This window comes from Camelus ferus, chromosome 3 (assembly GCF_009834535.1).
Source record: "Camelus ferus isolate YT-003-E chromosome 3, BCGSAC_Cfer_1.0, whole genome shotgun sequence".
NCBI classification, from domain to species: Eukaryota; Metazoa; Chordata; class Mammalia; order Artiodactyla; family Camelidae; genus Camelus; species Camelus ferus.
In genome coordinates this window covers 10,213,355-10,240,579 of record NC_045698.1, presented here as the reverse complement: position 1 = coordinate 10,240,579, position 27,225 = coordinate 10,213,355, and the positions used below count along the sequence as shown (strand labels likewise).

Genomic DNA, 27,225 nt, shown 5'->3' with positions numbered 1-27,225 from the left:
CAGGCAGGTGCCAATTACCCATCTGCTGACCCCTCCCAGTGAGATTGAAAAAAAAAAAATCTTAGAACCACTGAAATGCAGTATTAGTTCAAAGGAACATAGTCTCTGAACCCCAAGGAGTTTAAAAATCACCTCCACCGATGTCTGTTTACAGTACATTCCTCAAAATCTATCTTGATTGCCAATGTCTCAGAAGGTACACAAATGAAAATACTGAGCGGGTTATGAAGCAGAGAAGCTTCACAGTTCTTGCTCCTGAACTAACACAAATAATAGTGCTGCAGCTCGTAAAAGCTTCATCGACTAGACAGACTCATGGAGTCTGAGGTCAACCCACAGCCTCGTGGTGAGGCAGGCGGGACACATGTCAAGTCCCATTTTACAGACGGAAACTCAGGGCCTTAGTTCCTACAATGAAAAGGAAAGGGCAGGAAGTCCATTTCCTGCACCTTCCAATGTCACAGGATATCCATGGACGGGAGTTTTACAGTCCCTGGACCTCTGCGTGTCTGGAACCAAAGACCAACAGCTCATTAAGGATTAGCTGCCCATCCAAACGCTGGCTTAGTCAAAAAACAAACCCCCCCACCCTGCCCTGCTCCGGAATGGTAACTCACTGACCACAAAGAGCAAACTCTTCCAAAGGAGATGCAAATATAAAATCAAAGAAAAATATCTGTAATCCCAAATTTGAATTGGAAATTTTGGTATGAAGTCATGATACCCTTTCTCATTTAAAAAACATGTTTATACCTACTTTCTAAATGTGTCCACTGAAGAGGCACAGAAACAGTGGCCCACCCGGAACAGCAAGCTCCCCAGCACCCTGTCCCCACAGCTCCCCGCGGAAAAGAACCAGGGAGCTCAGGGAAACGGCTGACAGGGGCAGGAAATAGACAAGATGAGCCTGAAACATCTGGTCACATCGGCAAAGAAAGAAGCTGTATTACTGTGGCACATGGATTCAGAAGCCAATCTGCAGAGGCTCCCATCAGCCACAGACGGGAAAATTCTCACTTCGTGAGAGAAAAAGAAAGTGTACAATTGAAATGCGTGAGCCCAAAATGATACCTTAAAAAAAAAAAGATTTTTCATTAGTCTGAAATGACTAATGATCATTTTCAATTAGTCTGAAAACTAGCAAAGGACAAGAATCAATTATTTATCCATCCTTTCCTGTACGATCTATGTTCTCAGGGTAACCAAGAAGCTGATGATGGATATGTCTCCTTATGGAATATCCAAGTTAATAAATGAAGGAAAAGGATGTAATTAGAATGTCATCATTTTGCAACCCTATAAAATATATCTAAACAATAATCATCAATGAATGCTTAACATCATAAACAGACAACCAGACTCTCCCAGTAAAGCTCCCAGTAGAACTGTCCAACACTACCCATTAAAAAGTTTTGCCTACTTCCCTGCAAAACCTAAGCTAAGTCTAATCAAGCCTCAAGATCCAGCTCCCGGTTCACAGAACACACAGGGGAAGGGGAACATGTTACATGGCAACCCAGGGATGCAAATAGCAAAATGTAGGGAAATCTGCAGGAAGACACCCTATTTCCTCACTCAGTAAACATAAAGGGGCAAGAGAAAAAGGACGAGGAGGAAAAATCTGCACATTACAAGAGACACCAGACACATCAACCGACTGCAATGTACATCCTATAAAAACAAATAATGAGATGAGCAGGGAAATACGAATATTGATTAGTTTTTTTACATTAAAGAATTACTGCCCCAGCCATTGGCTTCCTCAAAACCGCAGGGAGGCCGAGCCCTTCCGAGAAAAGGCCGACGTTCCTCCAATCCCCAGGGCAGGTGAACTGGGCCGGAGCGGAAGGCAGAGGGCCCAACACTTTAAGAAAAAAATAATAATAATTACTATTCATTTTTTACGTCTGTTAATGGTATTGAGGGGTTTTTTTTTTTAAGCTTTTCAAGGAATGCAGATGGAACAAGATTACAGAAGTGACCCATGGATTCATGCAAATTCACTCTACTATTCTGTCTCCTTTTGGATGTTGAAATGTTCCCTGATAAAAAAAATAAGGGAGGAGAATGTCTTCTTAATTCTGGTGGGTGTCTGTGGGTTCTTTTAAGGCCCAAGCCCTAGTGGCATGGGAACCACATGTAGTGCTTGACACTATACATATTACATACACACACGTAGAACATTAAATATATGTAATATATTAAATATGTATACTATAAATATACCCATGCTTTACATATAGAACATTAAATACAAACTACAGGGTATTTTTTCACAGCCTCTCCTCTGACTTCATGCATGAAGTCAGATAAGTCATCTCATCTAATTTAATTTGCCTTCTCAATGGAGGAAGCAGTACTTTGCTATCTTAAGTGCAATGAGGGCTACTTTTTAGAGTACCCGGAAATGCATCGGGAATATTCAAGTTCAAGGAGTCCACACCGGTTTTTCAGAGATCTTGAGCTAGTAGGTATCTCACAGAATCAGTGATTCTGTGGCCTGCTTTTTCAAAGCCCTGGCTACTCCACTCAGATTTAATTTACTAAAAGCCACTCACATGGAGACCTTTTACAAAGTCATCATAATAAATAACCCTGATATTTTTTAAAAAATGGGGTCACAGCAAAAAGTAGAGGGGCTCTTTGTGGGGTAATAAAAGTGTGTTCTAGAATTAATTAAGACGGTGACAACGGTTCCACAACCTTGTGAATACACTAAAATCTACAAGATTGTATGCTTTTAAAAGGTAGAGTTATAGTATATGAATTATAACTCGGTGAAAAAGAAGAAAGAAAAAAACAGGACCAGAGATAAAAATATTTTCACAAGTTTACTCCTTCATTGTAACTTTTCAAAAAAAAAATTCACCACACAAGTAATCAATTTGTTTTTAATTTAATGATTTTTTTCTCTCTTTTCCCTTCCTAAACAAGATAACAGCATGTCTAAGGCAATCAGCAGTAACCTCAAGCTACTTAAACTGGCCAGTTCTGGTCACAAATTGCTATAAAATTGTGGTGGCACCTACTAACGCCATTCTCCTCACACAGCTGGTACAAGTCCTAACATCTCTAATATTTAACAACAGTTCCAAACTGATTTGTTGCAACGCAAAACTTCCCTCCCCACTAAAGACACCTGATTTTAATTAACCCTGCAGAATTTAAGGCTTTAGTAAAAGATTCATGATAAACTTGTCAAGACTGGTTTTATTTCTTTGATTAGTTGAAACAGAAATAGTTTGACAGTAACTTGGAGAGAATTGCCATCCATTAATATATTTTGCATTAAATGCTTAAAAAAAGAATGAATACAAATAAAAACCATGACTCCTAAACCTTCTACTCTCCTTTACCTGCCCATCTCCATGAGCTCATTAACAGGAGAAGAAAGTGGAATAAGGTTCAGAAACAATAGAGGAGATGGAGGAGGAAGGGCCCTCATCACAGATCCAAACTTTAAAATAAAACACTGACAAATGTGCAGGACTCACTGTTTTTAATTAAGCCTTTCTTACTGATGCCTCTAATATTTATAACTAGAGTCTTTTCATTAGTATCTTAACTTTAAAATCCACCTGGAAACTAGTCAGGAGTTCACGAAACTAGCAAGAATCCAAATTATGCAGTTTGTCAGTAAGTGATTAGAAAAGAGCAAATGCTACTTTGAAAACCGTGTATTATAAGCCAGGAGGGTTTTTCTTCCCCTTTCATCCTTTTTTTCCCACCAAGTTTTTCCAACAATCTAAAGCACTTCCTTCTTTTCATGAACTTCTTACTCTTCTATTAACCTTCCAAATGCACTTTGAATTAGATTTACTTTCACAAAATCATCAAATAGTGTTTAATAGGGACCAGGAAACACTAGTGGACAGAAAGTAAGATAAGATTAGCAGAAACACCACAGGAAGCTGCATCCTAAATACGTAACAGTCCCACATGCTGAAAGGACACACAAAACATGTAAAAGCCGCTAGCAGTATTTTAAAATAAAATGTGTCCCAGAGGAGACATCAGATCAGCATAGTATGCCTGTTGAAGAAAGATGAAAATTTATCAAGGGAAACACATCCAGGAAGACACTCCAAAAGCACGTGACAATCTACAGATTGACTTCCGGCTAAAATACAGCAGAAAACTTCTGCAAACCTTAATTTTATAATAAGTGAACTCGTGCTAAAAAGGTGTAACACCCCACGGCTGTTCTGTTCGTGTAGGAGGGAGCCCCTGAGGAAACAGCCAAAAAAGCCCTAGAGCAGACCCTCTACACGCAGAGAGGCCAGGTAAGTGTCCCAAAGCCCAGGAGACTGGCCCAGAGACTGTCCCCACTGCAGCAGGGCCGGGGCCCCAAGGGCCAGACTCTACAGTTAAGCAGAGGACCGGTGGAGGCTTTCAAGGTCCATAACATGGGTTCTAGGAAACTCCAAGGACCAGAGCACAAGAAACAGAGGTAAGGAGTTCAGGACATATGACCACATATGACCACAATGCCACCACTTCTGCTGAAAAATCAGGTTTTTTTTACTTAACTGATTAGAACAAAACAGCCGAATATTTGTTGGAAGACAGCCACAAACATATGTTAATCATCAACGCTGATTGATGAAGGAAAGCCTGGGCACTAATTCCGCAGGAAAATGCTACAATAATAAAGCAGTTAAAAATCCTTCGAGATGCCAATACTTTTATTTTAGTACTTCAGACTCCTGACATTTTATCAAGTTGAAAGGAACAATAAAGATTAGAAAATTAAACTTTACCTGAAAGGTATGCAACTTTTTCCTTTAAAATTGGCAAAACATCCATAGCTTTCATTTCATCGTTTTTTCGAAACCCTGAAATACATAAGAAAAAAATAAAATTACTAGGTTGCTTGGGTGTCATTTAGTTTCTCACACGTTCTATCCAATGCCAACACAGTAGCTTTCTTCACATGCATTACATCGACTTTAGAAATATCATCATTTGAACACATTTCAATTCTATGAAGAGAAGTCTCTGATCACAAGATTACCTTCTATTTTAACGTGGAAGAATGACTTGCCTGCTGACCCAGAGGCTCCCATACCAAGCAGGCTCTTGGTCAATTCGAGCTTTAAATAAAGGTTCAGTCCCAAAAAGACAGGATATGAAATCAGTCCAGATCGTTTCAAAACTCTCCACTTTAATTTCATAGATTAACATAAACACTGGCAAATAAAGCAGCAACATGGTTTTTCTAAAAACTGTGATTCATGGCACATGAAAACCTCTAGGCGGAGCTCAAAGCCTCATGATGTCAGACTTCTGAACCCAGTTAAAAATAAACAGTGTCGGGGGAAGAGCAGGGATTATAAATAGCTGGGGTCTGGCCCCAGCTCCCTCTTGGCTCTGTCCTTCCAGGCTTTCTGGGTCATGCACCCCTGGAGGACTGTCACTGGCTAATGTGGTAAGATGGCCTGGTGTCCACCTGCTTCACAGTGTGGCCAAGGTCCCTCTTCTCACATCCAACCAACTCTCCCCATGTCCCCAATGTCCCCAAGGTCACAGAAGGCCAAGTGGAGTTACTGTGGCAAGGAAGCATGCCTCGGGCAATTTAGGCCAAGCCAACAGCCATCTAAGCAGAAGGAATTCTGGCAGCTCAAACATGCCCGGCCAGGCTCTCCAGGGCGAATGCCCACATGGGAGTTTGGGGTTATACAGTCTCAGGATTTTTCTCTTGGAGGTCTCTAGCAGAGGTAATCCAGGTTCAGGATGTTGGTCATCCCATCAAAACCAGTAATTATCATTAATGCAAGAGCAATCTCTAGAAAAAAATTACAGACTACTGCCCCATTCCTGTTTTCCTATGTGTTTTTGCCAAAATAATACAAGGAAAAGTATCCAAAACATTAACATGGTAACATAACCAATGCAAGAGGTAGAGATGGAATTAGCAAGAAAGAAAAGCGTGCTCAGTAAATGAAGGGGCTTCCACTGCTGTATGACTGAGCAGTTCCCGGGGAACAGTCCTCCCGCAGATGAAACCTGTAAAAAAAACACGACTGTCCCCAGGCACGGGAGAGTGACCAAAATCAGGGAGCGATACCAGGAGAAAGGAAATGACCCCGTAAAGGTTTTCAGCCTGAGAGCAGGGCCCAACCGAAGCCACCCAGAGCTGCTGAAACAAGTCAGGACACGGCTCGGGGCGACCCCAGCAGCAGAAATCGTGGGAAGGGGAAGGGGAAGGGGAGCCCCACGTTCCGTGTAGAAACTTGGCCCAAACCTCTGGCTGTCCCCTGAGCCCCGTGTGTTCAGGGCAAGCTCCAAGCAGCCCCAACTCCAGGAAAGACAAGGACCTGACCCAAGGATGGAGCGACTGCTCGCCCACTGCGGAAGAGCAGGCCGGGTGGCTGGCGTCCAGCCTGCTGAAACAAGCACGCAAACAGCAAGGAAACCAGCACCTTCTGGAGGAATCCAACAGAATCTAGTCGCTACAACACACCGTTCACAGAGCCAAAGAGCAGATTAATAACAATCCTGTCCACACTTACAGACTTCTTACACATATGTGAAGAACCCAGTTTAACGGCATGCAGCCATGATACTGACGATCACCAGAGACTCTAAGCAAAGATGACGCCAAACACACCCTGACGACAACCCTGAGGTCCGGGGGCTCAGTGGCACCACCCAGCTGGTTGTGAAAAGGCTCAACACAGAACCCAGGCCTCCAGGGCCGTTTTGCTTTCCACTATATCACACTTTGTGCTGGCGACCCACCAAGCTTTTAAAACAGAGCCTATTTATAAAAGGCAAAAACAAGAGCCAAAGGTTCTGCAATTTCATCCTTAAGGTTCCTTCAAAATTCTTGAATGGATGCGACGTAGTCTCAGCAATTCATTGGCAGTCATTGGGTAACGCGCGGAATGTGACCACGAAGACTGATCACATCCCAATTCCAAGTCAGATGGACGGAGAGGGCAGCGGGGCAAACGCAAAGAGGAAGTAGGCACCACTGCGGCCCTCGAGGAGACAAGCTCATAAATACCTAGAGAGCCAGGCACAGCATGGCAAGTTCCAAGGCAGCACGAAGTGCTCTCTCGGAGCCAGGCAGGGAGGAGGCGGATCACGTGATGGCAACACTAAGAAGGAGTAAGCCGTGGCTATGGGTCCTGATCTACTGAGATTTGAAAAGAGGATCTCCTTCCACTGCTACCAGGCAAGAAAACCATGCTTACGAGCACTCCCTCACAGCCTCTGCCTGCAGGTGGCCGGGCCGGGACACCGCAGAGCCTCACAGAAGTGCCCCCACAACCACAGTCCTGGGCTCCACGCTCTACAACTCTCAGCAAGGAGAACAGCCCAGTTCCAGGGCCGGGACCTCAGAAGAGGCCCGTGTGACTCACGCAACTCCACAGCGTTCTCGGTAACTCCTGCCGACTCTAATCCATACCTATTCACTAATTCCCCTGATTCAGTGAGCGATGCAAGTCAGAGCTGCTGAGTTCCAGGCCCCTCCACAGGAAGAGCATCATACGGACATAGGTAACAATGCGAAGAAAACAAAACTTAACAATGAAAATCTTGACCTCCTATGTCTCACTATCAGCCACAGCCTAACTTCCGTGTATCTTTAGTTTCTTAAACCTGTAGTTACTCTAGCCTCTTAGTTCCTGAATTGCTCCACTAAGTAAGACTCATAGTTTTCCTAGAGGAAAAAAGCACATGCATGAATCAGTGGCTAAACTGGTGCTGAAACTTGTAAAGTGATATATGTATGTGTATGAACAGAGTCTAGAATATAAATTCTAAACAATTCTACCACAATAATTTTGTTGACTATGCCACAGAGAGAGATGTTAATTTCATTAAAATTGACAACTGAAACTTCTAAAACAGAAAAGAAAATTGGAGGGGGAAAAAAAGCAGATATATAAAACTAACCACACAAAAAAACTGAGTTTGTGGCTATTATTAGGCAATCACCTAAGTATCATTTTTAATCTGGTTTCCATTTTTAAAAACACACCCACTAGGCAGAAGACCGAGGAAGCCTGTACACACATTAAAGCCAAATTAAAAATATCACGTAACTCTCAGTAAAAAGCAGGAAGAAACTCAGCCGTGAAATGTCCTCAGATCATAAAGGCAGATTCTGTTCCATGCCCTGAAGAGCTATTTATGAAAACGGAGTATATGACTACAAAAAAAGAATTACAAATAGATGGCTTCTGTGCTAGACCAGTGATTTTAGATTACACTGCAGATAGGACAACTCTTCCTGTGCTCTTTCCTCATACATTAAAGGGTCTAGCTGTGCCTCCTAAACTTTCGGAACAAAAGGATACATTCAGCAACTCCCCTGGAAGCACACGCCTGTCCTCTCGCGCCCATGGAGAGGGAAAGGACTGGCAGATGTCATCTTAGAGTGACACTTCTGAGACCCCATGTCATGTCTTTGGCCACAGACCAGGAGTCAGCACTTTACTTCTAAGTGCCACCAAACTTAACAGGTGGCACAGAGAGAGAATTTCAGGCAAAATTAGGAGAGAAAGGCCAAAAAACCAGAGCAATGTGAAAGGTGATAACTAACAAAGAGGTAAATGTCCCAAGTCAGAGGACATTTGGCTGTACCCATTTCATAAATTACACACTTTCAAAATTACATAGCTCCTATACTGAAGTGGTGGGGAGAGGCTGGAGACTTGTTACAATGTAAAGCACATTTCGCCATCTGAGATAAGAAGCTAATGTGAATTTTAATGACATTCTAGCTTCAGGGAACAGTGAACACAGCACAGGATGCAGTCGGCTGAGGCTCATCCGGGCTCGCAGGTGCAGAGGGTGTGTCCCCGTGGAGTCCTAAAGGGAAGGCAACAACTGCTCTTTAAACCAAATCTGAAAGAAACTGACCGGAATGGTCACACAATAACGTTTGCCATTACTCTCAGATCTTGATACTAATTTCTGTTGAATGCTATTGGAGAAAAAGGGGTTGGGTTAAAAATCAGATTTTATCATTGTTAATATAAATGTGCAGTTAACTGTTGATGATTTTCTTTCCTCTTTCCTCGTTTCAGTCAACACAAGTAACGCTTTTTCCTAAAACAATCAAAGTGGAATATTTAGAGGTTTTAGCATATTCATTTAAAAATACCTTAACCCCCAAGGTTCAGCATGCTATGACTTGCCAAAATTGATTCTGTTATCACCTTTCAAATTGCTGTCTGGTTCAGCAGCATGTCAACCTGAGATACATTTTAACCCCCTGCTTCCAAATCACTCAGGCTTCTTAAAGTGATTCGCATTATGTTGCCCATCAAGAGGATAGTTTTTCTAAATCTGCCTGTGAGCCGGAAGACGGGTCTGTTTTGTTCCCTGCTGTGTCCCGGATGCCTGGGACAGAGCTGGATAAAGGGTGGTCAATAAAGCTGGGTTGGCTGGATGAATGAATGAACAAACTAACAAATGAACAGACTTCTCTAGCTTCTTGCCCCAAACCCCCATGCAAGCACCTCAGTGTTCCTTAGCACTTTCTGTTTCAGGTTTGTGGACCATAAGCTCAGCATTGTTCAGATGGCCTATGGTATGATTTATATTTATAACAAGGACAATTAACCTCTCTGCCCTAGGAGGAAATATGCCACAAGTTAGTCAACAATGGAAAATTCTTCAGTTGAATCAATGCTCTGAAACTTCAACTATCTGGTCAAATCAATTTTTCATTTTTTACCCTGCAACTTCTACAACGTGGTGCTGTACTGATGTTGTTGACAAATACCTTTTGAAGCGAGTCACTGCTAACCAGAATGCTCATGCACTTGCTCACTTCCTTGGTATCAGATTTTTTTTTAAAACAACAAACAGAAAAAGAACAACCATCTCCCAAGTTTTTTTTTTTTTAAAGAAAGAAAAAAGCACCACAGAAATATTTTTACAATGAGCAATAAGCTTTTATGCAGCACATTATCGCCAAAGGATTTTTTACCTAACTAGCTTGAAAAGAAATTAAGATGAAATAAACCAAATCAGTTTTTAAATGAATCAAAATTTTAAAACTCTAAACTAAAACACAGGTTAGTTTTTTTTCCCAATACTTCTCCCAAGACTACAGGCAGATACTAGTAATTTCAAATTTTACATAATCCTAAAGTTAAATGAGTTAATTTATGAAAAAGTAAATACAGTGTTAGAAAAATGGAAAGTTATTTCTTCACCATTTGAGCCAAACCAAATGAACTGGCACCTTTTTCTGAACAGTTGGCCTCACCTCCTGCATTGGGATTTGTCCTTACAAGACAATCTACAAAACTGCTGCTCATCCGTTTTCAGAGGGCTCATTTGCCTGCCAGCTATTTACTTTAGTATTTACTAAACAGGAAAATTGAAAGTGGGAAGAGACTCAAAAAAATTCCTATCCTTATAAAAAATACAGGTTGCAGCAGTAATAAAAAAGTGTTAATAAACAAAGCAGCATTTTGAAAGAACAAAGAAAACGTTACATAGTAAACTGGAGGGTTACTATTAGTACCGAATCTTGTTGGTAATTACTGAATTTTACTCATTAGTTTATTCAGGGGAAGCGCGCGCGCAAGCACGCGCGCACACGCACCCCTGAGCACAAAGAGCAGGGTGATCAATCTCTGCATCAGCGGCACCGCGCATGTGCCCGGGCAGATGGAGGTGACGTCACCCCTTCCAGGCAGGCCGTCCGCAGTTCCGACTCCCGGACCTCTCCGCAGTGCCTGCAGGATTAGTCACGAATCACAGGGAGCGGCGGTGCGCGGCGGCACAATGTTTGCGCTAACAAGGGTTTCAGTTGGGCAAGCATTCAGACCAGTGTTGCGTGGGAAGGAAGCATTTTCTCCAGCCTGGATCCGCTATGGAAATGTTTAAGGGGGGAAAGATACAAAGTTATAAATCAAATGGTGTAAGCGTCTTTTTTACTAATAAATCAAAACAAAATGCAATGCTTATATTATTTTTACGTGAATATATAACTACAGTCCACACATATAAAATGATTATAAGCAGCATATAAAGTGAATTAACTACTTATATCAAGAATATGGACATGTTCACAGGCCACCACACAGGAACATGGACCAGGTTTCATAGTGCTGCATTGTAATTTTTACTTATAACATTTATGGTTCTAATAACTGTCAGACTGGCTGATTTATTCCTTCACATAATTTTAGAAGCAATAGCCTGTAACATCATACCTTTGAGGAAGAAAAAAACTTAAGTTTGATTGATTCAAGGGAGTATAAGGGTATTTCAACTTAAGATAGCTCTGGCTTTTAATGTCTTGAGCACAAAACATAGAGGACAAACCAAAACAACAACAAAAACCATAACAAAATATTTTTAAACTAGTACATACATTTTACTATAAATTAAACAATCCGTAGAATTTTTAACGTGATGATTTAATTACATGGTAAGTGCGTTAGAAGTTCATTAAAAAGCATAACTAATACACCAATGAATGGAAATAGTCAAAAAAGTAAGAGTAGTGTTATAAACAAGTGTTCTACCTTCTTACAATCTCATAAATCAAAAAAGAACCATGTGCCCAGATGTGCTATTCATCTTTGCATCCCCAGGGACCAGCACAGAGCCAAGCACAGAGAAACCTTATCCTCATGTTTGCCTAATACCAAAAGAAAGAACATGTCTGTCTGTCCGTCCATGTACCATAGCCATCCACAGAAGATCCCACTGGGGTAAGCTCACCCCAGCTGTACCCTGGGACCTAATCCCTCAACACACACACACACACACACACACACACACACACACACACACACTTGCATACACATGTGTACTGAGACTCCAAATAAGATTTGCTTTATATACGTAGCCTCTCAGGAAAGCTGTTTAAGAACTTAGTTTGTAGCAAATGAATAACAATGATACAACTGCCACAGCTGTACCAATGGTATGATTTATATCAAATCAACCAAGATTGACTGCTAAAAGAAACCTTGTTTAATCATCGCATCAAACATTGCATATGTGGGAGTACCCTTACCATCTATCAAATAAGAATAGAAAAAATTCTAATACTTGCAATTTTTTTAAATGGACATCACAATAAATTCTACAAAAGGCTTTGGAAAATAAAGCTATATTTTAACTCTACTCCTTTTCCTTTATATAAACATCTTTTTGACTATTACATACAGAAAGCCTTTCAGTTACAGAGAAGTGGTACAAACTTATTTAAAACTAATCTCAGTGTACACTGATATGCCCTGATTTGGGGATGACTTGAACATCAAGTATAACCTAAGGTCCCTGTTGAATCCAGTGTTTGGCAAAGCAACGCTGAGTGGTGAGTTTTGTGGAACAGACAAATCGTATGGAAAAACAAGGGCCAGAGGGATCAAAATAGGAGATATCCTATCAGATGCAGGATTCACGCGGGGAAATGAGTATGGCAGGTCTTGGCTGGGAAGCAGGAGGCTGTCGTCACTGGAATAAAGAGGGGTCATCAAACAGTGGGCACCTGCATGCCTGCAGTACAGCCTTCTCCACCAAAATGTCTAACCCTAAACTCACCTTCATCCCCCAGACCAGCACAGTACCTGGCCCCACAAACCATCCCCCCACAGCCAAATCAGGGACCCAGGCTTCTCCCTCCCCCATCCTCCCTTGCACTCCCGCAGACTCTGTGACTTAGAGCACCATGTCCACGGGCCGGCATCTCCTTCGTGTGTGTTCCTCCAGCATCTCCTAACGAATGTTCATGACTCACTCTGATCCATTTCGCCACTCTCCCCAAAACACCATCACATAATTTCACTCCCCAAAATTTGCCAATGGCTTCTCAGTGCCATTGAATAAGCCCAAACTCCCTGACATGAATGAAGTCCTCAAGGTCTGATATCCACTTACCCCTGCAGCCTCACTGGTTCCCATTCATTATCCTCCCCGCACCCATTCCAGGAGTTCTGATCACCTGCACGTAACACAGGCCCTCATGGCTGAACCTCCACACACACTGCTCCCCACCCAGCCTAACACACCCCCACACCTCCCCACACACTCACTCGGGCACACACACTCTTCACCCTCCCATCTCCTCCTGAGAAACTCAGACCAGACCCGCCCCATCTGTGGAAACTTGCTGACCCCCTGTAACTGAGGACCTTGTGGAGCCTTCCCAGGACAGATCCCTCCCCTACATCCTCTGCTGCAGCTCCTCTCTGAAGTACCCAGATCATAGTATCTCATGTAAATCGCCTGAGTTTTTTAGATGCTAAAAACCACCACCAATAGGAAGAAATTAACCACTTGATGATCCGCTGCACATGGCCCCCAGATCTTCTGGTGCCTAGGGGTTGATACTGTTGACCTCCCTGCTCCCTCAACATCAACTAATCAGAGAATTGTACACGAGCTGATCACGTAAGTTACCTGGGACCCACCCCTCTTAACTGGCCTTTAAATATGCTTTGCTGAAACCCTTCAGGAAGTTCGGGGTCTTCTTGGGCAGGAGCCATCCAGTCCTCTTGGCTCCGTTCTGCAATAAACCTTCCTCTGCTCCAAACTCTGATGTTTCAGTTTGTTTGGCCTCATGGTGAGTCGGGCAGAGGAACTTGCCTTTGGTAACACCCCCACTGCTGATCAGCTCCCCGACCCTGCACTCCCACAGCACTCAGAACCCTCCTCCCACACCACTCAGTACGTATCTAAGCCCGAGGCCACCCAGGAAGGTCAGCTCCTTGGGAAGGGGCAGTCCTGCCCCTCACTGCCTCGCAGAGTGGGCGGCGCAGTCAGGGCTCCAGCCCCCGCTGCGGAGCCCCAGAGGTTCAGGGCGCATCAGTTGGAAAGTGTAAGTGGCAGCTGTCTGTCTGCGGTGCTGAGCCAAGTGTCCGGCTCGTCCCAGACAGCCAGCAGCAGCTCCAAAGCCATCACCCTGCACCCAACACTTAATCTGAGGAGGCTACGCTGAGGCATGAGTTCTTCGTCTAGTACATAAAATTACATTCACATATTCTTGGTCTACATCTTTAAGTAGGGGAAGTTTTACTTTGGGAATTTTACAATGTAATTAAAAAGTTGTTTTCTGCTCCAGCCACAAAAATAAAAAATTAATTATGAAAAGCTTCTCTGATGGGAGGAGCACTGAATGGCTTTTCGTTCCATAGACCATACATACACTGGCCCCTAGACAGTTAAGATATATCTAAGGAAAAATTTCAGTGACCCCAGATTCTTTTATCTTCACATACATAGAAAAGCACTAAAGTCATTAACTTGAGATGCCTGTCCTCTGTGATTAGCAGTCACCTTTTTATTCCTGACTACATGTTTTTCCCAGCAAAAAAGCTCATATATATCCTTATATGTGATATATATATATACACAGATCTCCATATCCGTATCTACCCTTATCTCTTGGGAACAGTTCCTCAGAGCAACCTGAGACAGTCTCCTGGGCTACCGTCCTCAGTCAAGTCTCTGAATAAAACGGAAACTCATTGCTCTCACTTTGTGTGTTTTTCATCAGTCGGCACCACATCTTCAACCACCAAAAGGAAAGCAGGAGTCTAGAAAAGCGGTTTCTAAGTAGGAAACACAGGCCTATAGCCCTGTGTCTTTGCATTTGGGAGGGTCTTCACCCAAGAATTCAGAGTTACATCAAAGTGCTTTGATTATTAGATTTTGTGAACAGAGTAGACACGAGGGAAACAGCAAGCCAAGGAAACAGCACACAACTCAAAACAGAACCTTCCTTCTCCTGTATGCAGCCTGAGCTGGCGTCTCACATCCTCAGTCGTGCAGGCCACAGGCAGCCCGACAGAGCCCACATCAACACTCCAGGGACAGTGCTTCTCACCACATTAATGAAGTGCAAGCTAGGCCTCTGTGAGTGTCACACACCACACACAGCAACATCCCAGAGCACCTGCAGTATGTCACCACAACCTGCTTCGTTAGCAACCAGGAGCAGCAAGGGTACAGAACAGCAACAAGCAGGGAGGGCAGGCCAAAGCCTTCCAGCCAGTCCGCACATTAAAGTAAGAGAGCGGGACTCAATCCCCAGCCTGAACCGAGATTTGGGTTTACAGTTTGGTTTATTCCAGCTTTTCTCCATTTCGCTCACCCCAGCCTTCTCTCTGCCCACCCCGAATGCTAGGGCTCTGCTTCTGAACACTTCCCTCCGGGCGCAGCCGCAGACGCCTACCAGTCACTCCTACCTTCAGGACACCGTGTCAATTAGGTTTCCATCCATGGAAAAAAAAGTAAACCAATGTTGAATATCTTAATAAGCTACCAATTAACTTGAGTGTCCCGTGATTATATCTAAGTGAAAATACTGTACAGATCTTCCTCGACTTACAACGGGGCTACGTGCCAATAAACCCATCATAAAAATTGAAAATATTTTAAGTTGAAAACACACTTAATACACCTAACCTAGCGAACAGTGTAGCTTAGCCCAGCCAACCTAAAACGTGCTCAAAATACTTACACTGGCCTACGGTTGGGCAGAATCACCTAACACAAGGCCAGTTTTACAATACGGTGTTGACTAGCTTGTGTAATTCACTGAATGCTGCACTGCAAGTGAGAAGCAGATGGCCGTCTGGGTACACAGTGGTTGTAAGTGTCCTGGCTGTCTACCTTTGTGACGGCGCAGCTGACTGGGAGCCGTGGTGCTGACCAGCGTCACCAGAGTGTCTGCCACACATCACTAACCCGGGAAAAGATCAAAATTCAAAATTAGAAGTACGGTTCTACTGAATGTGCACGCGCACACGCGCACACACACACACACACACACACACACACATATAAAATAAAGTTTCTGCTAAAGCACTCAGCAAAATTAAGCTACAGTATATCCATTTCTGCTTCAAAAATCTTCAGTTAATTCATTTACCCTTGTTAACATATCATATAAGGCAAATGCCACAAAGAAATAGAATTTTTAATGGAAAGACTGAATAGAGTTATTCCCATTTGGATTTAATTCCAAAATAAACCCACTGGAAAGATCTATCTTTAATAACATCAAAGAATTTGGCAGAATTTTCTATCAGCCAGTTCTCTGATGAAGCTTAGAACTGTGTTTTCCATCACTTGGCATTCATAAAGGACGTATTTACACACAATGCTCTCTTAAGCCCTAGAGATGTTCCCGCTAAATGACATGTCCCTGACTTTAAGTTTATAATCTAAAACAAAATAAGACATGCATTAGACCAAATAGTAGCCTTCACAATCTGTACATAACAAGCAAAGTCTGATGGACAAATGAATATGCCTTGCAAATGCAGGTAATGTTGTTTATAAGAGAGATGTAAATGCTACTGTGATTAATTACACAAATCCATCTAAAAGTGTTACTTTTGTCACTGAAATTTTTATCAATCCCTGGCACTAAAACTAACTCCTCCATAGAAAGGGGTGCTCCAGACTATTGTGAGGAAGTTGGAAGCCCTTGCTGTAGGCAATTAAAACCACAAAGCACAGAAGTGAATAATAATATGTTCAGAGAGAAAATACTGTGATTGCTTTGATCATCAGAAGCCCACTTTATAGCTTATATATGTAACCGCTTTGCCTCCGTTACTGAACTAACCTACTCTGCCTTGACAATTTCCTTCATCTGTTTCTGAATGTTACCAGAAATACATCTAAAATACACTGTGACACATCTGATGCTTGAGGACACAAACAGGAGCGAGCTAAGTCCTGTCCTTCAGATGTTCACTGACCAGTCGAGGACACAGAGCCTGGAACAGGATAAGAAATCCAGGAGGAGCAATTCTGTCCAACTAAGGACAACTCAAAACTAAATAATTAATTAAGTAAGTAAATAAATAAATAGATGCAGTGTAACCTGTTTGTTTCCAGGCTGAATTCCGAGTGCAACCTACAGTTCAGTTGGAAGTTTTCTTCCAGATCCTTCTTTTTGGCATAACATGATTTCACTGCTCAACAAGTGTGTCATTAGCCCTGAGGTCACATGGCTGGGTGGGAGCTTCCAGGGAGAAGGGCCAGCCTGACTTCAGCTGCAGACAATGGGATCTGCTCAAGGTTACAGCACAAGGGCAGCCGAAGCCTTTAGGACTCACTGGCTTTTAAAAGGTTAAAGTCATTTCTTTTGCTCACATTAACTCAGGTACTGGTATCCTGCTTTACCCTCACTTCCAAGCAGGGGGAAAATTTCTAATAAATAGGTCCCTATCACTAACCTCGTACAGGATTCTAATGAGAAATTTAAGAAGCTACAAAGAGAGTTGAGAAAAGTAATGCATCTGCTAATGTAAAAACAAAACAAAAGAAAAATTTGTTTCGATTCTAACCACCTCTCCTCCCACCTCCTTCACCTCAAACTCCTTTCTGCATACCTACGAAAGTAGGGTTTTTTTATTCTGGTTAAAAAAAATTTATTAAATCAAATAATTCAGATATATTGATGGGAAAACAAATTTTGACATAAAGATGGATTTAATATGGATTGACTCATCTCCCACTTGGGATTCTTATGCACATTCATTGATAAAAAGATGCAAATTCCCAAGGTAAGGAGGACAGAAGTGCCAGAGAAAGGGCACTGGTGGGGGGAGCGAGCTGGGAAGGGAATCACTGCTGGAGACCCCATGAACTTGACGGGGTATCAGTGCCCACATGGTGGCATCTCCCCCTTGATTCACTCTGAGCTCAGTAAGCGGACGCCAGCACAGGCTCTGAAGTGCTCCAGCAGGTCTGCGACCCTCACAAAAGTGCAGGAAGCTCCAACTGCAGGACTGTCAGACCCATCATCTCACCTGAGGACACTGGCTGCCATGCCAGGGGCTGAGATGACAGGCAGCAACCAGCCCGTGCTGGAGCTGCACGGCCATGAACCACAGGGCCTCTTCCCGCTTCCTGCGAGGTCCCCAAGAAATAACGGGGGAGGGGGTAGGGAGAGGGCAGGGCCAGCCCTCCCGCACCTGTACTTCCTCAGACTCGCTCGGCTGTACCCAATAGGAGCAGGGTGAGACCCAGAGCTGTAAGCCTTGTAGACTGGGCAATCTGTTTCCTATTCCCAACCACCTAACGTCCCTGACAGAGAAACAAGTCAGTATCTACTAGGAAGCCCGGAGAACACTTTGCCCCAGTTAGCATATAGATGCAAAGTGAAGTACAGAAATGCAAACAGAAAGCAGTAAGGACACTTAAATGAAGGTGTGTGGTACTCACTCACCAGCCCACACCTGCAGGACCTTCCCAGGACTCAGCACCGAGACCTCAGTCCACCTGTTGCCCCGGTGCTCAGGACCCGCTCAAGGTTGCAGACAACTTCCTCCCAAGGGAGAAGCAGACACGAGGTGGGGAGGGACGCTCAGGAGGCTGGAGCAAAAGCTATACTCCCCCCACCCCTTCCACTAGCATTAAATTCAGGGATATCACCTGACAGCGATGAAGCCACAACTCAAAACAAAACTTCCCTGTCGAGGGATAACGTGTTCAGTGAGGAGCCCGCTGAAACCCGGGTGCTGGGTTTGCACCTCCCAGCACGGAGACGACGGCGGGCCCCAGTCTTTCTGCACCTCTGACTCCTCATCTGAGAAATGGGATCCCAATGACGCCACCTCACAGGACTAACAGCACCGAGAAGCCTAACTACTGTTACCACTGACATCTGAGGACGCAGCTTTTCTTAGATGTACACATTTGCTAAGTGCTTTTAAATAAATGGATCTGGCGATACTTTGCCCATTTACCTGCAATTACTGCAGAATTCTATAAGGAGATGCATCTCTACTCAAAAATGAAAAAGAATAAGATGGAGACATGCAGTTATTGTCAAAAAGCCACACAAAAAAATTGCTTTTAAAAATCAACAATTAACCTTGGCCATTTCCTTCTCCCGGGACTGACTATAAATAATTTAAGGAACTATAAGGCAATTCAAAAATCAGAACACTCTTCTACCTAAGAGTTTGCGGCTTACCTCGACCCCTTGGTCCCACTCCCCACTCCCGGGGGCACCCCACCTTCACCTGAGCGTTCTCGGGGTCCTGCTCAGCCTGTCCTGTCTGAGGAAAGGGGCAAATCAGAGCACAATTAGAAATGAAAACAGATAAGCCAAAAGAAGAGATCACCTCCCCTCACTAAGATGGTGACAACCAACACTTTAATCACCAAAAGAAGTCCTCCCTTTCTGACTTCTTTCCACTTCACACCCCTCTACTGTCAGAAGCCCGTCCACTGGAGTAAGAATCCCTTGTCTCTCGCTTGGAGGAGAGATTGTCTCTCGCAGGGAGGGGAGGGATTGCCGTCCATCGCTCACCAGTGACACCACACCTGGGGGCGATGCCAGGAGGCACTGGCTTGGTGCCACAGGTAAGAGGGCACCTGGCTCCCACGCCCGTGCCCTCCACCTGCGCCGTCCGGCCAGCCAGAAGTCTGCAATGAACAGCAGGAGGAGGCTCTCTACCCCTGCGGGGCCATCGGGCCCAGGCCTGAGGCCACCCTCCCTCCTTCCTCCCATCTTCCACCTTCCATCTCTTTCTTTAATACACCATCATCTCTCATTGTAATAGATGATTAAAAAGAAACATGATTTTCCCACTCTGCCTAGGCACGTGGTAAGTAAGCACTGCAATGAACAGCTAACAGAGCATGCAAATGGTGCAGCCCCTCCTGCCTACACTGTCCAAGGCTTGCCACGCACTCAGCCCACTCTGGTAAAGGCAAACTCGCTCGAAAATAAGTTTCTAAAGTGATGAAAAACCACACTAAGTTTTCCTTCTACGTTCCTTGCAAAAATAATTATGCCCAGATGGTTCTGTGGAAGCTCACAGCATGACATCAGTCAACTCTGCAGTGGTACCTGAAAACCTCAAAACAGGAGGAGGGGTGGGTACTATTATAGGAAATAACTTCTAAGAACCCTGATGGCTTTAAACATTCAATTATTCACTGCATGGTAAAACAAAAAGGCTTTCAAAATCAACTTTCCTAATTCTTTCAGCTACTAAAATGAGAGCCCAGGCAAAAATGGGCCTCAGACTTAGAAGAGAATGCCTGGCTGGTCTGTATGACGGATGTGTATGTATTACACGTATATGTTTGAAATCACCAACCTGTTTAGGAACCAGGACTCTGCCAGCACCTTAGAAGCCTTCTCTACATCATGGCCTGATGGTACCCACCTCCTGGCTCCAGACATACCACTATGCTGGCTTCCAGGATAACCATTCCCTTGCTTTTCTTTACAGGTTTGCCATCTATGAATCTGCTGCTACATGACATACTGCTTCTTTGCTTGTCTTTGAGCTTCATAAGAATGTAATCCCGCTGCAGCATTCTCTCGCGACGCGTCTGTGTGAGTGGTTACTCTACACTGATGTGCACGCTGAGCTCTACTGAATGCTCTACTCTGTGACTATTCCATGAACTTACTTATGCAGTCTGGTTAAGGGACATTTACTCTGTCTCCCAGAGTAAACACTTTTTGCTATTATAAATGCTGCCACCACGAACAGCCTTATCTACTTATCCCAGAAAACACTTCCAGAGCATCTCCAAGCTGAGACACAGGCTAGGGGAGAAACTGCTGGGTCAGTTTATGAGCCTCTTCAAGTTTACTAGGTGATGCCAAATTGTTTTCCCAAATGGCTGGACTCCACACCCTCTCTAAAGCTTGTCTGTCAGATGAGCCTGGGTATTTGTCTAAAGATGCAACCATTTGGTACCTTTTACCAAAATGACTTGAACAAGGAAATGAAAACAAGCACATTATTGGACAAGAGATTAGTTTGAAATTAATTTTAGGTCCTATGCTCTCTGGGCTAATAGAACAGTAAACTAGATGTTCACATTTTGTCCTGAGAGTTTGAGACTGAAAGAACAGGATACCCCAGATGTTTCCCTTTCTATTTCTATCTCAACTGAATTCCCCGAACAGTTCCTCCTATTTAAGACTCCTTGAGAGTAACTGCCAAAAAGGAACTGCCGTGGAGACCTGCACAGAAACTCCGTCTCTAACCACCAAACGGCCTGTGTTCCAAAACTTGGCCAGCTAGTCCACCGTTACTGGATTTTAGGAATGGATTTTCCACACAGAAATAATGCTGTAGGTTGGTCTTAGGGTGTCAGGGATCCCCATATAATAATCCATCTGTGCTACTGGTGTGGGCTGGAGCAGAAATGGGGAGGGGGGCCAAGGCAGAGGCACAAAGGGGCCCTCGCCTTCCTGTCCCCCCACCAGCAGGGTCCTCCTTCCCCAGGCTCCTCTTGTGGGCATCTTGCTGGACTGCACAACCCAGAGAAACCTACCAGACTCCTAACACAGTGAGCAGTTCTCAAAGGTTTGCTCTCAAGACCTCTACACACTTAAAAGTCACTGAGGAACCCAAAGAGCCTTGGATTTTGTGGGCTCTTGCAGTCATCCAGTCTATCCACATAGTGTCTAGATTCCTAACAAGGATACTTCTGCTAAACACTAAGCCTGAGAAAGTGCTAAAAATTAATTTATTTAAAAGTAATAATAATAAATCTATTAGATGTTAAAATAAGTAAGACTTTCTATTAAGAATATCTGTATTTACAAAGAAGATCAGAAAAGGGCTGGCATCATTTTGCACGTTGGAGACGGGCTTTAACATCTGGCCTCGTAGGACACACCTGGATTCTCAAACCTGCTTCCACCTTTCACCTGCTGCAAGCTGCATGCCACGCAGCCACCGGGAAACATCACGAGACACTCAGGAAAGAATCAGAGTGAGAAAAAACTCAGGCTGTATTTGCCTATTGTGAAAACAGCTTTAACTCATAGATTCCCTGCAAAGTTCTCAGAGAGCCCATGGGATCCTGGAACCACACTTTGAGAACTGTTACTAAAGCAGTGTTCTTCCAGGGCTTTTGCTCAAGAATTCCATCACCAAAGAATTTTCCTACATGCCTCCAATTGTAAGTTATAAATATATTATTGTACCGGTCTATTACACATCCCCAAATAGATATTTGAAAATAATAAGCTATAAATAAGCATCTTTTAAAAGCTTTTGATATTTCCTTCCCACACTCGGGAGATTCCAGTGCACACACACCCTTTGGCAAACGCAGAGCTCCTGGCCTCCCTGGAATCAGCACTTACTTTTCTTCAGCAAAGTTCCTCTTAACTCCCACTGGACAGACAGCGATGTGACAGGGTAATCTGCATCAGTAAGTAAGAATCATGCTGCTGTAGAGGGTGTTTCCTTCAGCAAATAAACTGCCACTCATGGTTTCGGGGCCAGGCTCCCTAGACAGTGGCTGCATGTACGGCCGAACACTGAGTCTGGGAGCCCCAAATGTGAAGGCCAGTCTTGCGAGGAGTCTGCCCAGGGGCCGGCCTCACTCCACGGCATCTCCCCATGGACTTGGCAGAAGCCAGAAGGATGCACACCTGCCCAGGAGGCAGAACCTTGTCCCACTGCTCACCTGACAGAACTGCAGGAACCAGGCCTTCTGGTTTACAAATAAATAATATAAGAACTTCCTATACTGGGTTCATACACAGGCAGGCCAGTCAAATGGGAGAACGTCAGATCTGGAAAGGTCAGTTTTAAAGGAACTTTCAAGGATGGCTTTATTGTTTCCTGGGCTCTTCTGTCATCTTTTGTCCCTTCTACAGGAGATGAGAGCAGAGGGTGCCCCTTGGAACAGGCCCCACAACAGGAACACACGTTGAGTCCCTCAGTGATGCAGGCGAGGCCACCTGAGGAGCCGAGGTCAGCCCCGCAGAGCACGCCTGCCACTCTGGCGTCCTGTGGGAGGACAGTGACATGCCTGGCTCTCAGCAGGCGCAAAACAACACATATGTCCCCGTCAAGGAGGGGAGGTGGGCCTGAGGGCGGGCAGAGCGGAGAGAAGGCCAGGCTCCGGGTCAGGCAGGCGGGGAGATGGTGAAAAAGGACTGGCTGTAAAATGATCGTGAACAAAGAGCCATCGGAGCAGACAGGATGGGAGAGCTGGCCCTGACACACAGGAAACGTCTCCAAAGAGCCTCGCACAGAAGACACCTAATTTTTAATGAGATGAAATCTTGAACAAGACACCAAGTTACCGTAACTGAGAAATCAGTAAGCAAGTGGCCTTTTCCTGTTGTAAACAAGCACAAACAAAGCCAAACTGGTTATTTTTACTTCAATGTCTTATGTTGCAGGATCTGGTTAAGGCTAAAGACGTAACTGCTTGGGAAGAACATCCTTGAAAGGTTGGCTCCTTCAGAATCACATGCTGATTAGACTTGACTGTCATCTCCCAGGTTGGTCACCCCCATAAGCAAAACCACACCCCAGGTGAATGGACAGTGGTGAGGGGCTGCCGGCCACCAGGCCACATGAACCACCGCAGCTGCTCCCCCGACCCCTCCCCTTCAAGTCCTCGACCTCGGCTCACCCCTTCACTGGCAGCCACCTCTTATTTCATCAAGAAAAGCAAGCTGGTAAGATACAAGCTCGCTTTTCTTTCCTTCCACCTCCAAATGCCTCTACTGCAAACATTCCTCCCTTCTGATTTTACTGAAACAGACACAGCTTTTTCTCGAATAATCTCTCCCTGATCCCAGGCCTTCTGTCGGCACCTGCTTTGTCCATTAACTCGGCTACCTCCACCTCTGCTTCCCTCTGCAGATGGATTCCAGGCCCCAGCCGTCCCCTGCAAGGACAGTCTCCACCTCCTGGGGACACGGTGAGGATTCAATGACATGACACACATAAAGCACCAAAACCTGCCCGGCAATGGTGCTCTGTAAACATGAGGTCAATAAATATAAAGACATAACAGCCCGGCTCTCTGCTCCCCTGTCCTGAGCCTGCACCAGAGGAAGAGAGCCAGGCCTTTCTGACGGGCTGTCCCAGCCTGTGGCAGGGAGCACGGTGGCCATGCGAGGGGACGTGTGTGTGACAGGCAGGCAGGTAAGCTCTCCTCTACATCTCCCATCTACTCAGGCTCCAAGTTCTCTCAATAAGACAGTTTTAGAATCTGGGATTAAGACGCTCTGTTACCTTATATGCAGCCTATAAATGCTGATTTAAAATAGTGCTGATACAGTGTAACAGTGAGGTCCCTAGAGGCATGGGGCCCCCAGATCAAGGAAATCTTGTAATTCCCTATTTCAGGCCATAGTACCTAACCACCAAAATCACATCACCCACAAAGCCAGGTCCAGGGGAGCAGAGCTGTCTTGGTGTCATGAAAGCCCAGTGGCCAAGGGCTCACAGACCCAGGGACTCTTAAAAACTGGCCAGAGAATCACCAGGGTGGTGTGAGGAGAAAGAATGCTCCCAACCTAATCTTTCCTTCAGAGAAAGAAAGAACCAGGGATGAAATGCAAGGTGCTCCCCAGCCTGTCTCTGTCTTCTGGGCAGCAAAGCACCCCCTCTTCCCCAGCTGCAGTTTCCACCTCTGTAATCCGTGTGTTTCAGAAGCTACTGGCAGAACCTAACGAGTAAATGCAGGAAAAGCATTTAACCCAAAGCTGAACAAACAAGGGTGCAGTCCATGGCAGCGGTCACTGCCCTAAATCAACAGGATGGAGTGACAACCACGGAGGAAGGACAACCAAAGGCAGCACGCGTGGTAGGAGTCATTCAGTTGGAAAGGATGCGCTTCCATGTTCATGCAGCTGCACGCAGCGCGGTCTGTCTGCTCACCCCACCAGGGCACCCAGGCACAGGTGAGCCGCGGTCAGCACTCACCAGAAAGCTTGAAGGGGGAGCCTGAGCCATGGGTATTTCACCCCTCTAATAAACAGGCAAGTGGTTGCTAGTGGCAACAGTGTCCTCTCCCGCAATTTTAAATGTGCACACACAACCCACACGGCTCTCTACAACATGCTACTCTGGTCATTTTTCTGCAAGAAAAGCCACCCACACTACCCAGGAGCACGAAGGCACACATGTGGATACACAGGTGAAGAAGGCCAGCCTGGGCAAGGAGAAGGAATGCAATTCGATTCCAAATGCACAGTCGTTCCAGGCAGCGAGCGCAGAGGTGTCCGCGTGAAGACAGTGACTACGGCATGCGGGCCACGTGGCCGGCAGTGAAAAGATTACATCATCCCCTTTGTGCAGAGCCGGGCTGCGGGAGAAGCAACTGCTCGCTAGTTTAAGCAGTGCACAGAGCTGTGTGAGAGGCGGCAGCTTCTGTTGGTGAAAATCCCCTTCTCTTTTCTTTGTGTCAAAAATAAAACATGCCCCCAAGATGATAAAATCGAGCAGCTTACATTCGCCAACAAATTCATATTCATCATTTCCCTGTGCCTTCTCGAGCACAATTGTTCTTAACAGGGTAATTCCTAAAACTGGAAAGGGAAGGAAAATAAGGTGTTTTCATGAACTAGGTAAGAAATCGGCAGAACATCTGTTCTTATTCCAGACCTGCCTCAGCGCTCTATCCCGGGCAGGTGGCGTACTGACTGATGTACACATGGTCTCCACGTTCAGTCCACTGGAGGATGGAGCTGCACCGGGTGTCATAGAGCCGAGCCCGGGCACGTCCTCCAACCAGCCCCCAGGCAGGTCATCACGGGTTCAGCGCTGCTCTGCACATTTTAAGATGATTCTATTAAACAAGCAGGCCAGGAGTCGGCTGAGAATGACGTTATTACCGAGCACTCTGCTCACCAAACGTGCACCGTGAGCAAACAAGCCTGCCCTTTATGGCTGCCTTGACTAAAGCTCACTCCCCAGCCCTGGAGACAAAGTATTTGTGCCGAGGGGTCTGTCGACCTGCTTGAACTCAACACATGCAATTAAACTCGCACAACAGGACAAATGAAGCCTGAGCCATAGGACACACTCTCCATCGGTAATTCCCTCCTCCAACGTCCTGCAAGTGCAGCTGTTTTTCAAGCCAAAGTCATGAGAAGGTTGCCCGTCTCACACCTCCCTTTGCAAATCAGCCTTAGCCTGGAGTGATGGGCAGCTGCAAAAGGGTAACACCTCTCACCCAGCACCTAGGATGGCTCTAGTGCTCAGAAATCAAATTTTCAACCTCTCCAATTCCAACCTGCCTTACCAACAAGGCTCCCTCGTACATTTCCACCACTTCAATGGAGAAGCCACGTGGCTGCCTCTATGAAACAACATATAGGTCAACTACCCGCAGCCAGCCTGCCCTCTGTGGACCTCGAGGTTAGCAGGTCCAGGACTCCCTGACTATTCCTGACCTGTGAGCGCTCAGGGTAGAACCACGTCTCGCTCACCTGTGTTGAGTGTAGTGTCTGTGCCAGGGGCTTGGCAGATCTTTTTTTCAGGGGGCTCAGAATAATAGGAGAGATCATTGCCTTTGGGCAGTCAGTCAGGCTTGGAATCAAACCCCAGAAGTATCATGTGCGAGTTAATAAACTCTTAGAGCACCAGGGTTTTCATCTATCAAATGGGGACAAGAATGTCTTAGGTGTAGACTTGCTCTCAGGATTAAGGACAAGTGAGCACAGCACTGAGCACCCACAGTGTGAAGACAGTGTCAGCTCTGATGATGCGCATCTGAAAAGACCAGTTCCTGACCATGAAGGAGCCATCCTCTTGTCTGTACAGGACAGGCAGATGCCCATGCTGGGCAGTACTAATGGGGGGCCCACCCTGGGGGAGGGGGGCAGAGGCACAGGCATGAGCTGCCCTCTGCTCAGGCAGGACCCGGGGCTCCTCCCCTACAGCATAGCATCGGGAGCAAAGACACTGCCTGGGGCCCAGGCTGCAACATTTCCATGTATTTTCAATCTATTCATTAATATAAAATTAACCATCAAAGTAATGAACAGTTCAAATCAATGTATTTTACTTTCCTAAGCTACTCAATGTCATTTTGAAGCGGCAGTCAATAGTATGCAAATGAATTCAACACAGTTCAACAGCAGCTGTTTTAATAAAAGGGAATGACACAGAATTTCAGTTACCTAAAGCCTAAGATTGGACATTCTATCTCTTTCTAATTAAAAAAAAAGTGGGAAGGCAATAACATAAGTTATAACATAAGAGCATGATTCCTTCAACAGCTCCTTTTATCATTTTAACTTGGTGTATTACCAATTTCTAACCCCATGATTTCCTAATATATCATGAAGTGTAAGATGCATCTAAATTTCCTATACTCAAAAGCTAAAACCAAGCAGAGCTAAAGGCCAGCAAATAGCTCGTCTTTTTTATTGAGATATCTAAGTCCACAGATTCTAACTTGTGAACTTTGCTGTCCAAATGGTGTGCTCTCTCAATACAGACTGTAAAGTCATGAGACAAAGTCAAGGTACATTTTAATGTACAC

At 44.9% G+C, this 27,225-nt stretch overlaps 1 protein-coding gene across 6 annotated transcripts in view; it reads right to left on the bottom strand.

The window, feature by feature from the left end:
- The window catches only part of TRIO (trio Rho guanine nucleotide exchange factor), a 330,643-nt gene that overhangs the window by 212,358 nt on the left and 91,060 nt on the right, over positions 1-27,225 (bottom strand). For 5 of the 6 annotated variants that reach the window (XM_032470128.1, XM_032470122.1, XM_032470150.1 and 2 more), the window contains exon 2: positions 4,761-4,835. In XM_032470128.1, coding sequence (XP_032326019.1) covers positions 4,761-4,835 — 75 coding nt within the window. Of the gene's footprint in view, positions 1-4,760; positions 4,836-5,014; positions 5,029-27,225 lie in introns of those variants that run through there. The other variant, XM_032470139.1, reaches the window with a different exon arrangement.